The 13,763-nt window shown below is 44.6% G+C and overlaps 1 protein-coding gene across 4 annotated transcripts in view; it reads right to left on the bottom strand.

Annotated features, from left to right (window-relative positions):
* Positions 1–1,308: 1,308 nt before the first annotated feature.
* Positions 1,309–13,763, bottom strand: part of GRIA1 (glutamate ionotropic receptor AMPA type subunit 1) — a 294,934-nt gene continuing 282,479 nt past the window's right edge. For all 4 annotated transcript variants that reach the window (XM_026510831.4, XM_026510832.4, XM_044388532.3 and 1 more), the window contains 2 exons: positions 9,610–9,744; positions 1,309–1,768 (listed from right to left, as the gene is read on the bottom strand). In XM_026510831.4, the coding sequence (XP_026366616.2) occupies positions 1,568–1,768; positions 9,610–9,744 (336 nt within the window). In that variant the 3' untranslated portion in view covers positions 1,309–1,567. The remainder of the gene's footprint in view (positions 1,769–9,609; positions 9,745–13,763) is intronic.

Genomic DNA, 13,763 nt, shown 5'->3' with positions numbered 1-13,763 from the left:
ACCAAGAATGAGAGCTGGGATCTCCAGGAAAGCTTTGTGCCAGGAACCCCTGCTCCCAACTAAAATTGCAGTCAGCCTGGGCTTCTCTCCATGAACCCCACTTCTCCAATCTTGCTTTAGTTCAACTTTATAGTCATGATCATGGGCATATTGAGTCTGGTCATTGGAATAATATATCCTCATTCTAACCTCATTCTTAGGTTAGAAGTTGGGGTCAGTGATCTTAAAGTCCCCCAATGTCATTATCAACTTAATTCATCTCCCTGTCTTCCTTAAAGTTATTCATCCTTGGGCATTTTACTTTCTAAAGTGACAGAATGTTACCTGGCCACATGCTAAACCAACACTTTTAAAGGGACATAAAAATCCAAGTTCTCCAGGTCAGCAAAAACCTTAAGCTTCATATTTGGTCTCTTAATCCTAGGACAGGGCACACCATGGAAGGTTCTCTTGCTTGTGGGCTTCCACGATACTTCCTCTTCAAAAATTCTTCCATCCTTTTCTTTTGCACTGAGTTTGCATAGCGTTTCCCCCCATATCAGAAGCTCTGAAGAGAGTCTACTCCACAGTGGGGTTCCTGCTCAGATGTCAAGCAACTGAAAAGTGAAATCATAGGCACTATCTCCCTGGCTGTCAGCTATTCCCAAGGCTGTACTTGGTTCAGGAGGCCAATTCAGCCACCAGAGTGCCTTTGGGCTTGAGCATAGCAGAAAGACATACTTCTCAGCACTGAGGTTGACTCTGTGAAGACACATACCATTCCACCTAAGGCCTATGGGATGGCTGTTAAACGTTAAAAGAAGCTTTCTCTGAGCCTCCAGCAATAACTGGTTGAATTCTTCTCTGACTGCACACCTGTCTTTGCCCTCTCCACCACCCTTGGTCTGAACTGCTTTTTTGCACATGTTCTCAGCTATATCAGTGCCTAGGAAATGCCCTTGCTGGGGAAGGCAGTCCACTCCTCCAACAGCATCCATCCTCATCCATCGCTTGAGGCCAAGGAATGGAGGGTAACTTAGCTCCAATGGTGAATTAGTTTGAAGGTTGCTTTTTCCCTTTTGCTTGCTTGTATGGTGGAACAAATATTTAATCTCCAATCTGAAAACTGAAGGGACATGGGTAGGGATTTGGAGTAAGAAGCCAGGAGAAGGAAGGGGCCTAACAGAACCTGCAAACCATGGATATTAGTAAGAAAAAAAATATCGCACACACTAAGACATATTAACAACCGAATAAAAGAAAAGAGTACGGTTTCCTCATGAATGTTCCTGTGACTCCATTTCAGAGACACAGGCTCTATTAGACAGGATTATTCTCCCCTTATTGCGGTGCAGTGTTGTTTATCATCCTCACTTAGCAAACGAAAAGTGTGAAAGAACATCAAAAAAGGAAAAGGGACGGCAAAATGATTTTTCAATTCTTCAGGAAATTCTGTTGAATCATCTTCCTTGTGGTCATGGTGGTTGGTGGCGGTTGCGTTTCGTTTGATTGTTTTTGGCACTGAAGGGTTTGGGATGGAACTGGGGGAGCTTGAGCATGCTCCCCAAGGGGTCTCCATCTGCTCCAGTTACAATCCCGTGGCTCCCAAGGGCATCCCTGAACTGTGGCTCATGCAGGGAATTGACTGCATGGACTTGGGGAAGTCATGGCTGACTACCCGGCCATTTTCTCCACTACCACCACCGCTGGTTCCTGCCCCACTGTTACGTGGGAGCGTCGATGTCCGTATGGCTTCATTGATGGATTGCTGTGGGATCAAACAGAAACCCTTTTCAGGAGGACCGGGGGTTCTTCCCCAGGTCCTTGGCAGTGATTGGCAAGGAGAATGAGTCAATGCTGGCCTGAAAATCTCACCCCACCACTCCTCCCCATCCACCTTTTTTCCTGATCTGGAATGCTAACCTTGGCTTCCTACAGACACTGTGTGGCTCTGAACAAGTCTGTTCTCCTCTCTGGACCTCTTGTTCTCTCTGTGCAATGAGGTATGTTGGACTGGGTGGTCACTAAGATCCTTTCTAGCTCTTATATTCTGTGATTTCTAAAGATAGAATATTTCCATGGCAGTATTAATGATAATAAATGTAGCAACATGACTGAGTGGAAAAGTTGTGCAAAGGGGTTTGAGAAACTTGGGATTTTAGTTTTGGTTCTGATACCAACTAGTTGTATGACCTTGTGCCTATCTCCTTATATCCCTAGACTTTTAAAATTCCATGTTTGTAAAATATGATTATCTATTCACCTGCAGACTTTTATTAGCAAGAACAGTGCTACTGCATGAAAAATTATTTGAAATATTTTTTTTTAAAAAAGGAGTGTGTTATTGTTAAGATTTAAAACTACCTCTGATTTACTTCAGAGAAAATCCTATCTTACTTCTAGTAGCATGTGTTATGGGAATGTAGGACTTATTTGAATAATAGTCAAAATGTAATGGAAAGAAGCATGGGCTAAAGAAAATGAAAATACATTCTAAAGATCATTGTCTGCATGTCAGCTCTTTCCCACCAGCACGTATAACCCGACTTCCAAACTGACGCATCAAATCAGCACTACTAAGCTTGCGATATCCAGAATATTGGAATTCTAGATACGAAAGGACTCCAGTGATCACCCAGGGATCAGATGGGTGAGGTGGAATGTTCAAGACCACAACCTGGAATTAGAACCATATCTTATAAGAGGAAGGGTTCTGTTCTGAGTTCCTTTGAAGAAAGAAGCTTCATGACATGAAATCCGATCTCTATTCCTGTCATTTCTAACCTCCCACTAAGAGATACCATAGAGTTTTTGAGGTGGGCGTTGGTTTCTTGGGAATCAACATAAAGAAGAATTATCTAGGAGTTGAGAGTTTTCTGAGATCAATCCTACCAATCCTTCAAGGCTCATTCTGTTCTCACCTCCTTCTTGAAGCCGTCCTAGACTGTACCAGCAAGTATTTGGCCCCCCCTCTCCCTCCCAGCCTAGTACTCCTACGTTATACATGCTTTTGTAATGGTTCTGCTTCTGCTATGTAGGTTTTGTCTTTAAGAGGGCTGTCTGGAGGAGGGCAAGGTTCATTTCTTCCCAGTCCATAGCAGTCTCCCACAGCATCCGGTATATAGTTACATGTTTAATAGATACTTTTAAATTTGTCTAAAAAAAAGCCAACCACCTAGGACCCTTCTCAAAAAGTTTATGAGCTTTCTCCTCTGCATACTGCCATGATTCTAGCCATCAGAGAAGTCAATCTCTCGTGGGCAGACATCAACAGCAGTTTGACCTAATTTTTATTGTTTCTACTATGCTATGCTCAGAGTCCCCTCTTATTACTGACAATTCTGATGATGTTCTTAAGTGTTTGTTCCTTTTAAAATTCCTGATTCAGACAGACTTGCCCCAAAGGATACTCTAACCATACTGGTTCTGCCTTCTCCTCAAACCTCCAGACTTGATTTATTTACATTCTGTTTTGTCCTCCAATCAAGAGGAAGTGTGACCTTGATTGCATTCTTCTAAGTGAAGGCCAAATAAATACTACTGTGATGCTTTATGGGGGAAATGTGAAAAGAAAACCCAAGGAATTAATGGTTACGGGTTCTCCCTTGTGAGTGGAGGAAGTATGGAACCTTCTATGGATTAGCCTGGAATGTTTATCTTCCATGATTTTTCTCTGCCACATCCCTTTAATTAAAATATAAAGTTTAGGGGCGCCTGGGTGGCACAGTGGTTAAGCGTCTGCCTTCGGCTCAGGGCGTGATCCCGGCATTATGGGATCGAGCCCCACATCAGGCTCCTCTGCTATGAGCCTGCTTCTTCCTCTCCCACTCCCCTTGCTTGTGTTCCTTCTCTCGCTGGCTGTCTCTATCTCTGTCAAATAAATAAATAAAATCTTTAAAAAAAAAAAAATAAAATATAAAGTTTAAAGCTCACACAGATCATCTTGGGCTTTGTTTTTCAAAAGGTCTCATATATTTCCGTAATATTTCATTGAAATTGGTGGTATTTGATGAATTCATCTTAAAGGAGAAGATTGGTGGCATAGTTAATATTGGTGCCTACCAAAGTCTGAGATAACTTGGCCAGGCATGTAGCTAAAACCCTCCAAATTTGCACCACTCAGAAGTGGTTTTCCAGGAAGCTGAGGGCTTCTCTGTGGTCAATGACTCCATCGCCCCATCGACAGTGAGTGCTCTCTGCTTGCTGGCTTCCTTTCTAATACATTTATGGGATCTCAGAAGAGATGAATAGAGTCAAAACCTGGGAGTGGAAAGCAATGCTAAAACTGACTCAATCATTAGTTCCCAAATTCGACTGCGCATCGGAGTTATCTGGGGAGTTTTGGGGGACAAACACTGAGACATACCCTCCAAGATGTTGACTTCCTAAGTGTGGTGTGTGGCCTGCACATCTGGATTTCTGAAAACTCTTCCGGTGATTCTAATATGCAAGCAAGATTGAAATACACTGATCTAGTTTATATCATTCACTTTACAGAGAAACTGAGGACTTATGGCTGACTGACTTAAGGTTAGAGTTATCTGTCCCCTAATGTCTAAGTGGATGACCTCCTAACTGTATCCCCTGTAGCTGCGCTGTCATAAGCTCATGTCATTCTTCCCCTTGCCTCTGGTAAATGCAGTTCTCCCTTGTCCATCCTTGACATACCAGCCATTCTTAAAGTTCATCCTTACAGGTGTCTTTGAAGCTGATGCTCAGGGAGAAAAGCATGAGTGTAAAGTCCAACCTCAAAGTCCCCCAAGTCGCTTCTTCAGAGACTCATCTCTCTAACCGTGATTATATCCCAACTTCTCAGCCACTTGCTTTTCCAAGAAAAGTCTCCCCAGCCTCTGCCTATCCTAGAACATCCTGCTAAGAGCTCAAACCGCAGTGAGGTCCTCCTACTGGCATGTGCGCTGAGAGCCCGGGTGACCGCCTGCTGTGGAGCACGCGCCCTTGCGTTACCAAGTCTCTCAGCTGCTCGATAATTCCAGGGAAACATGCAACGCCTCAGCTGCTGTGGCTTCATCATGGTTCGTGTCATACACAGGATTATTTTCTACAGGGAGCTAGGTGGGCAATAATAAAGACCCTGGTTATCTTTACTTCCAGCTAAGGACTCAGTTCTGGTCTGTTTCCCCAGGCAGAGGAGAGGCACAGAGGATTTGGGACTTCAATCTGGAGTGTGTCTTAGGTTAGGTATTTCTGCTACGGTATGACCATTCAGATTCTACTCAATGGAATAGTTGTCTGAAGTCCTTCTCTGAGTCCCCATCTGTCACGTTCTTCCCACGGTCTTCCTGTGCACTGGTCACCCTGGACTTGGACTTCTTCCCATTTTCTGGGCAGAAGTTGTAGTCCTCTGGTCTCTGACACATGTGCATCCTTTGTAGACAACTCTTTCTCCCTGGTTAATTCCTCCCTTGTTTCAAGTGTGCTAGACATCAGTTTCTCAGTGGAACCACTGCAACCTGCCCGAACCCTCATTCCTTGATCAGGACTTAACAGCACCAGCATTTTTCTTCAAATCCTCATTGAACATGTAAATATTTGCTTTTTTCCCTGCCTTCCCATCACACTGGTAGCTTCCTGAGAACAGAAGCTATGTATGTTTTGTTCCTGACTGTGTCCCCAGTGCTGAGCAATGCCTAGCATACAGTGGTGCTCAGTATGTCTTTGTGGAAGGAATGCCTCCAGGGTGCCTTCCCACTGTCCCTGTGACACCTGCTGTGTGCCTTGCTCATGTGACATGTCAAAAGGAAAAGGGACTCAACAACACAGAAGAAAAAGATTACCTATCATGGATGGCCTCAACAACTACCTCAGGAAAACCTCAGGATTGGCTGCATCTTATTTGCTATGCACTGTGGCCGCTGCTGGAGGAGACACAGAGTAGGTGCTCACAATGATCTGTTCCTGCACGGGAAGTCTAATTCCTGTTTCTCCAGCTCCTAGCTTGTGTGACCTTGCTAGGACAAGCTCCTTAGTTTCTCTGAACCCCTATTTCTTCATCCATAGAACTGCAAGCACAACATGTTACAGGGTTAACAAAACTGTATATAAAGTACTCTGAACATGGAAGTTACTAAAAAGAGGTCTTCTTTCCTTCCTTTCTTCTTTCCTTCCTTCTTCCCCTTTATTACCACCTTCCTTTTCTTATTCTGTCTTCTGTGCATGGTGGGGAAGCGCTCCCTGACTACTGTTAAGAAAGTGGGGATTGACCCCGAACTATGTTTAGGGGTTCAGGCCTTAAAAGTTGGCCAAACACTGTGATCGAGGAAAGGAACAAGAAGAAACTTTCTCATCTAAGGCCCACGACACTCAACATGGGCCTCTGTGTGAGGTGCAGGCCATATGTCTGTAAAGAGTTAACTGCATCTGGGGAGGGCTAATTACCGAATACTAAAGACAACTGCAAAGCTGTGAAGTCTGAGAGGCAGGTGGATGGTATTCTACTTTTCTCCTTTGGATAAGAGAGAAGTTGATGGAGCTTCAAAAATGAAGGGTCGGGTTGATTAATAAAGATAGTAGAAGTAGCTTTTCTGCAGTTGGAAGATTAAAAATTCTATTAGGAGCCTTAGTGAATTGGGAAGAAGTTGTGCCAACCAATGGAATTAATTATAAAAGATTGTGGTGGAAGACCTTGGATGAATGATTCTAAGAGATCCGGACATTGGCTTCTGAGAAGTTCATCATCTTCGTCAAGGGAAGGGTACAAATGTCCCCAGGAAGTTATGACCTGACTCAATGGCCCCCTCTAAGTATTCTTGTCTTAACCTGAATGTTGTGACTTCAGTGGTGAAACTCATCTGTCTAGTCTTAAGAGGATCCTAGTCTTTAGCCACCCTGGTACCATTACCCGACACTGACCATGATTAGTGGGACATGGTAATCCCACAAGGAAGGGCCAGAAGTCCAGGCACTTCCTGCTTGGCAGATGCCTGCTCTCCTTAGATTTTATGAGCACAGATGGGGCCAGAATCAGCTTGGATGATGTCTGTACTTGTAGGCTGGGTGGTCTTGATGCTTGTATTTGCTTACCCAAATAGCAGCCCTTCCCCATGAGTCACCTCAGTCTTGAGGAGATTTTCTCTTCTGGGTACAATTCTACATTAGTTTTACTAATAATTACCCTATGTGTGTGGGATGTCCAAAGAGAAATTAGACACGGCTTCTTAATTTCAGGAACTCACAATCTATATAGCTCAAAAAACCTAGGACATGTAAGTAGGGGCAACAAAAGGAAAGTCTTAAAAGGACTGTAGCTGGTCACTAATAGGAAATATTATTATTATAAATTTGTTATCGTTGTTAGTATTGCTATTTATTGAGAGCTTATCATGACCCAGGCATTTTGCTAATCCCTTTATATCCATTTTTCTCATAAAGCTCACAACAATTTTATGAGATATGTATGCCACTAGCCCCATTTTACAGAAAATGAGGCTCAGAGAGCTACTGGAACTTGTCCCAGACAACACAGTTAACGAATGGAGCCGGCAGGGTTTATGCTCAGACACTCAGTCTCTAGGGCCTGTGCTTCAGACCAGCACACTGCACTGTGCTCTAGGCGAGCAGTGACAAGGAGCTCCTGTGATGTGTACTGGGCCAATCCTGGGCCCTTGGTTTGGGTCACAGTCCACATGGAAGGCTTTGGAGGGTTGTAAAAGTTGTTGTTCACCTAGCTCTTTTTCTGTTTCACTCTTTGCCTCCAGAGTGGCCTTTGCTCACTTTGGAGAATAAGATAGGGGAATATACCTAGTTTTGGATGGAATAGACAAAGAAATCTTTGTTTAGGTCCTAGGAGACCTTGTTGTGTTTGCTAAGCTTCTTGGAGGTCTACTCTGGGTTTACGATCTGGGGCCCATGCTTTTGCTCTGCTTTGTCCTTTCTGAGGACCTGGTAGTAGGTGAGCTGGTTAAGGATAAGAATGAGGTGTTCCTAGGTTCCCTGGCTAAATACCATCATACTACTATCCCTTAATTATTCCTTGTTATTGTATCTTAGTTACATTGCCTTTTAAATGGGCCCTATGGTTAGAAGACAGGGACAGAGATTAGCCTGCATTAAGACACATGGGCGGAAAGCATGAGGTGGGTGGCTGGAGTATGTAGTATGTAGGAGAGCAGATTGCTTGGGAGGGGAAAGTAGGCTGGAGCCATGATATGGAAATGTTGAATGCCAGGATAGAAGGTCTGAATGCCAGGACAGAAGGCCCTCCTCTTCTAACTCCCACTCTCTGTGTACAGAACTGAATACATAGTTTCCAAATGGGGGAAGCAAATGTCCAGCAATGTCTTCTCCAACAGTGACCCTGGAGATATGTGTAGGGCTTTTGGCCCAAGGCAGGAAGAGGCTAGGTAGGAGGCTGTGGTTGTGACTGCACAGTGGGTGTACTGAGCTTATATGGACTTAGGTCCCATTCTAGGAGAGCAATTCCTACCAATGAATCTTCTTAGTCTAGTCAAGCCAACATCACAGCCTAGGGTACATTGCCAGAGTGACTGCATTTCTCTCCACTTTTGTTGATCTGAGTCCCACTCATCCTTCCTCTTAATTTTTGCCTCATCCTGGAAGCCTTCTCTAATTCCCTCATCCTCTGTATTCCTATCGACCTTCCTATCTATAAGTTGCTTCAAACTGAGTAATTTTTCTGTGCAATTTTTTTTGTTGAAGGTGCTGAAGGTCACAGATCACATCTCAGTCCTCTCTGTCTCGTCATGATGTCTTGCTCATGATATTGCTCATGTAATTCACACTTGCATAAATATTTTCTTACTGAAGCTAAGTGAGGAAATGTGAGGGGTCTTGAAGGTCATTTATTCCAAACTCCCTTTGAGTACTGAAATCTACATCCTCCCCAAGAGTTACTTTTCCTCTACTTGTGTACCTCCAGTGATGGGATGCTTGCTTTTTATTGTGATAGACCATCCCATTTTGTAGTAGCTCTGAAAGAAAAGTAGATTTCACTATGTTAACATCTGTTCTCCATAGCTTTAAGTCTTTAGTTCTTATTGTACACTTTGGGACCCCACAGAACTGGTCTTTTTCCACCTGAAAAGTCTTCATATTTTTCTAGACAGCTCTCATATCCTCCATAATTCTTCTCTTCTCTGGTTATTTGCCTTCAGCTATATTTGATGTGGTTGGGGTCAACTAGCTAATCTGCTTATCCTCTATGCAGGATCTTCTTTGCCAAAATCTGTATCACAGTACAGTGGCTAGGAAAAGACCTAACTCACCAAACATGGCAAGATTATCTATCTTGCAGAAGGTAGACATCCTTTTCCCTATTTTGGGAGCTCTACTTCTGTTAATGCAACCTTAGGGAGAATCTACTATTGTAGCAACCACTCTTGCCTCACACTGTGTTGACTGTCCACTTAAACCCCATCTCTGGCTGGTGCAGTTGCTTCCCAGGCCTATGTTTACCCTGATACATCCCATCTTCCTTCCTTTCTCATAGCTGTCTCCTTTCTTGTTACCTTCCTCATCACAGCTTTCTAGCCCCTTGTCTCAAGCTGACCTCAACCTCCTGTCACTCCCCACCCTTTCTAGTATAGGGACTCCCAGGAAACCCAGTGATATCACAGAATGGGGTAGGAAAAAGGCCTGGGGAGACGATGCCACCTTCATCCGCTTGGATTCACTACGGGATTTGTAGCAGAACTCGATTAAGGCAACCAGCATGGCTAGTCCAAGTCCTCCGATCAGGATGTAGAACACGCCTGCCACATTGCTGAGGCTCAGGGCGCTTGTCTTGTCCTAGGAAGAGGAGGAGGGAAGGGGGGAGGGGAAAGAGCAAAGTGAGCCAAAAGGCTAGAGAGCGGCGTCCAAGCAACAGCATTTTTACACACATACACTCAACCCCATCACCCTTTTTAACCTTCAAAATAGTCGGAGAGGCTTTTTATTCATTGACAGAGTGCTAGATATTCCTAGGAAAAGTGTATGTGTGTGTAACAATATCCCAAAGCATCCCTGATTATGTTTAATTTATAATTACATTTCCCTCCCTCCTCAATGCCTGTTCTGGGGCAAGAGACACCATAAGAAATTCAGGGTACCATCTATCAAAATCTGCATCCTTGAGCTTACCCTATTCTTTCAGAAAACGTGTACCTTCCTTTTCTGCTCAGTTCCTTTTCCTGACCCTTCTGTTGTGCACAGCTTCAGCTTTGTCTGTTGATTGTCTCTGAGTGTTTTTTCTGAGTTGGCACTTAAAATGAACTTTTCCCTAGATGTGCCTTTAATTTCAATTTAATAAGGCAGTCATTGCCCACATAATAAAGACCAATCAATGCATACTTTAATTTACTGATCTGAGCCCCCGTCTCGGAACAAAGGAAACTGGGGGGCTTGGAACAGTAAAATGGCCCTGAGATAGAAAAATGGCTCTATTAAATCCTCATAATTATGCTTAATTGGTGTCCTTTTTCTGTTGGAGGTGCTTGCTAAAAGACGCTGTAGGCAGATGCAGGTAGCTGAATTTAGAAATCTCTGTTGCCTCTGGTAAAAGATCTTGCACTGGTTCTGGATGAGCTGGATCACAGAGCAGAGTGCTTAATTCCTAAGGCCGGGGGACAAGTACCCATCTCCAGTAGCTGGTGGACAGAGCTCGCTTTGTGGAGCCTCAGAAAGACCATCAGTCTGCTGAGACTATCCCTGCATTCTGTCACCTCCAGTTGGGTTCAAAACTGGGAGACTGAGGGGACTGGGGACTGTTGCCAAGTGGTAAGAACAACCAAAGGAAACTGATGATCACGGTGGGAGTAACAGCTCAGAGAATGCGGAAACTGCTCAATAAAATTCTTGACACAGGCAAGTGAACATCTTTAATTTATATCGTTAAATCTTGGAAGAATACTCATCCCTGGATGTCATGGTGGCGCTAACATCTTTGTTTATATTGTTTGCTCAGGTACAAGTTTCTCATTGAATTACAATGGAACACACGCCTCAACTGGCACAGATACACACGGTGGTTGGTTAGTCGGTGGCACAGGATAGGATCTAGCTGTTAGGTCTCTGCATGGGCTCAGGTGGGGAGGGAGGCTAGTCACACAAAGGGTGAACTGTCTTGCCCCAGGGACTCCTTTGACATCTGCCTATTAGAATCTGGACATGTGGAAAGGGGTTTGTTAGTGACTAAGTCAGTGGGCTCTGCCCTAGTTCTACTTGGTGCATTGTACAGGATTCAGCAGGGCTGAGCTTGGGGACCGCAGCTGGCAAATAGCAGCATGCCTTCCCTCCCCAGAAGCAGCCTTGGCCCGCAGAGCTGTAGGATTATCTAAAGCACACCCCTTTGGTGGCTTCCTGTATTGCTAAAGCAGATGGCTCTTGAATATGGGTTACACTTGGCAAGGCATATTCTGGCTTGGGAAGCAATGGAAATGATTATTCCAAGGGGTAGAATTTCTCCTGCTCTGGTATAATGGCCTGATAAGGGAAATGTGCAAAAATGAGTTTGGTGTTTGGTTCAAGAGTTGGCGGAACAAGTAAATTCCCACTTGGCATTATTTTTCAGAACGCTCAGAATGTCTCCCTGTTTGTTGTTCAGGAGGTCTGTAATTCTGCTTCTGGAGAGTAATTCTTCAGAGTCCTTAGAGGATTTATGGTTAGTAGAAGTTCCAATAAAACTCTTCTGTGTGGAACAAAGGAAAAAAAAAAAACACCCACCCAGGCTCTTCTGGGTGGACAGGGCTAGGAGTGTGGTGAGGAGGCATGTTAACGCATCATCAGTTCACACCTCAAAACAGAGCAGTTGACAGTGATGCTCAGCGGGGGCCGGTGGGGAGCAGGCCTGGGGGAAGGCGGTACACAAAAAGCTGGGAGGAAAGAAATGAGTCCTTCACATGCTGATCAGCCTTTCAGTAACTGCGGTGCAACTTGCCTCCTTGGTCACCAGCACTGTTTCTGTTTTCTTTCTCATGGTCTTTTCAAGTTCACCTTGATTGAGGATTGCCTTCCAGGATAAGGAAGTGGAGGGAGTGGTAGGCATCTTTTTTTTTTTGGTCTGTTTGTTACTATCTTCAAGAAACCCCTAAGAGGGCATCTACCTTCTCGGCCATAGATGGTGAGATCTCTATTTCTGACATACCTGGGAAGGAAGCAGGGTCAGATCTTCATATGAAAGTGGGGAGAGGGGGCATATTCTATGTAACTGTAGAAGGAGGAACAGCCGGTGACGGAGTACCTCACTATGTCTGGAGGTGGAGAGCATCTTTCAGTTCTGAAGGTCTCTGGCCTACAGAGGTGGCAGTGTAAGCATGTTGGGGGACATATCCCGAACAAATAAAGAGGGCAGCCAGATGGTATGGGGACTGCCATGTCTTGTAGGACACACAGTGCCAACACAATTCTGTAGTAGCAGGGATGAGGGAAGACCTCTGGAATCAAGGGGGCACCTGGACTCTATCACTACCAATATCAGAAAGCAAACTTCAATGCAGCACAGCTGTCTAAAGCTGGTATGCTTTGATAGGGTATGGCATGAGAGGCTGGTGTTATTCTCTTTTTAGCTCATGTAGTTGAGGAGTTTACATTTAGGCAAGGTTTTATGATTTCCCTTATGCATGCCATCTCCTTTTCGATAACACTAACTTTAGTTTTTTCAAAGGGGGTCCAAGGCCATGGTCTACTGTTCAGTAGCCATTACAAACTCTCTTTGACTCACTCTCAGAATATGATGGGCTATCCAGGGGCAGGGTTAAGAATCCATTTAAGGATGAGAGCTCTGATTCCTCCCCTGGCCTATAGTGTCCATACGTCCTCATGGACTTGTGTTCATGTTTTCTGGGCAAGCTACAAGCTTCTCAGCTATGACCAGGGAGAGGGGAAAGACAGAACCCAAATCTTCTGAGCACCCTTCTGGAAGACCCCATTCTCCTCCCATCCCATAGCAGCTGTACTCCCAAAAGCCAGGCAGCTTGTTGGTGGGAGTGAAAAAGTCACAACTTGTCTTCTGCCAGGAGGGAGGGAAAAGAGTGACAGCACTGAGAAGAATGACAGGTGAAAAGAAAAACAAAAAAAATCCATCTTTCAGAATTGTTGGGCTTGTTGTCATGGTGACAAGCCCCCCCCACTTCATCTGTCCCCCTTAACCTGTTGTGGTGAATTGCCGGCTCCCTCATATGGAAGGGAGATTGTTTTCTTTTTCACATTTTTTCTTGCTCTTCCCACATAATGGGGGACTGTCCCAGACTCCCTCCTTATTTCTGAGCCAACATCCCTTCCAAAAATGTGGGGCTGGCTTGAGTCTTCACGAAGAGGTTTGAGCCAGGCATGAGCAGGAGAGACTTGAAGTAGAAAGTTCCAAGGAGAAGGCAAGGCCTTTGGCCGTAAGACCAGCCTCTCCCATGGAGACCAGTGCGGCCCATCATGCAAGGCCTGCTAAATCCGGACCAAGCTTCAGCTTTCTCCAACTGCTTCCATTCCTTCTTATCTTCCTGTTAAGACTGTGAACTCTTACAAAGCTCCAGCTCCAGCTCTTCTTTCCATTCCATAGGGATTGCACACATTTTCTGATGTCTATACAGCTGGACTTTCAGGGGCTGCCTGTGATTGTTTCACATGCTGAATCTGTGACCTGACTAGCCTTTCTGCTATAGTAGCCTTTCACTTGTGCTTTTCCAAAACTTAGATGTTTAGCCCATGAGCCATTTTCCTGAGGGGTTGGTTATTTCCTAGGAATATGGGCTCAGTGGTTAGCTAGGCGCACTGACTAGCCAGGACCAAAGTTTGGAAGCTATGGGAAGATGGATTTGATTCAACTAAAGGAAGAC

The sequence above is a fragment of the Ursus arctos genome, unplaced genomic scaffold, assembly GCF_023065955.2.
Source record: "Ursus arctos isolate Adak ecotype North America unplaced genomic scaffold, UrsArc2.0 scaffold_15, whole genome shotgun sequence".
Lineage (NCBI taxonomy): Eukaryota > Metazoa > Chordata > Mammalia > Carnivora > Ursidae > Ursus > Ursus arctos.
The sequence above is the reverse complement of the archived record's forward strand: the minus strand, read 5'-3'. Positions and strand labels throughout refer to the sequence as shown.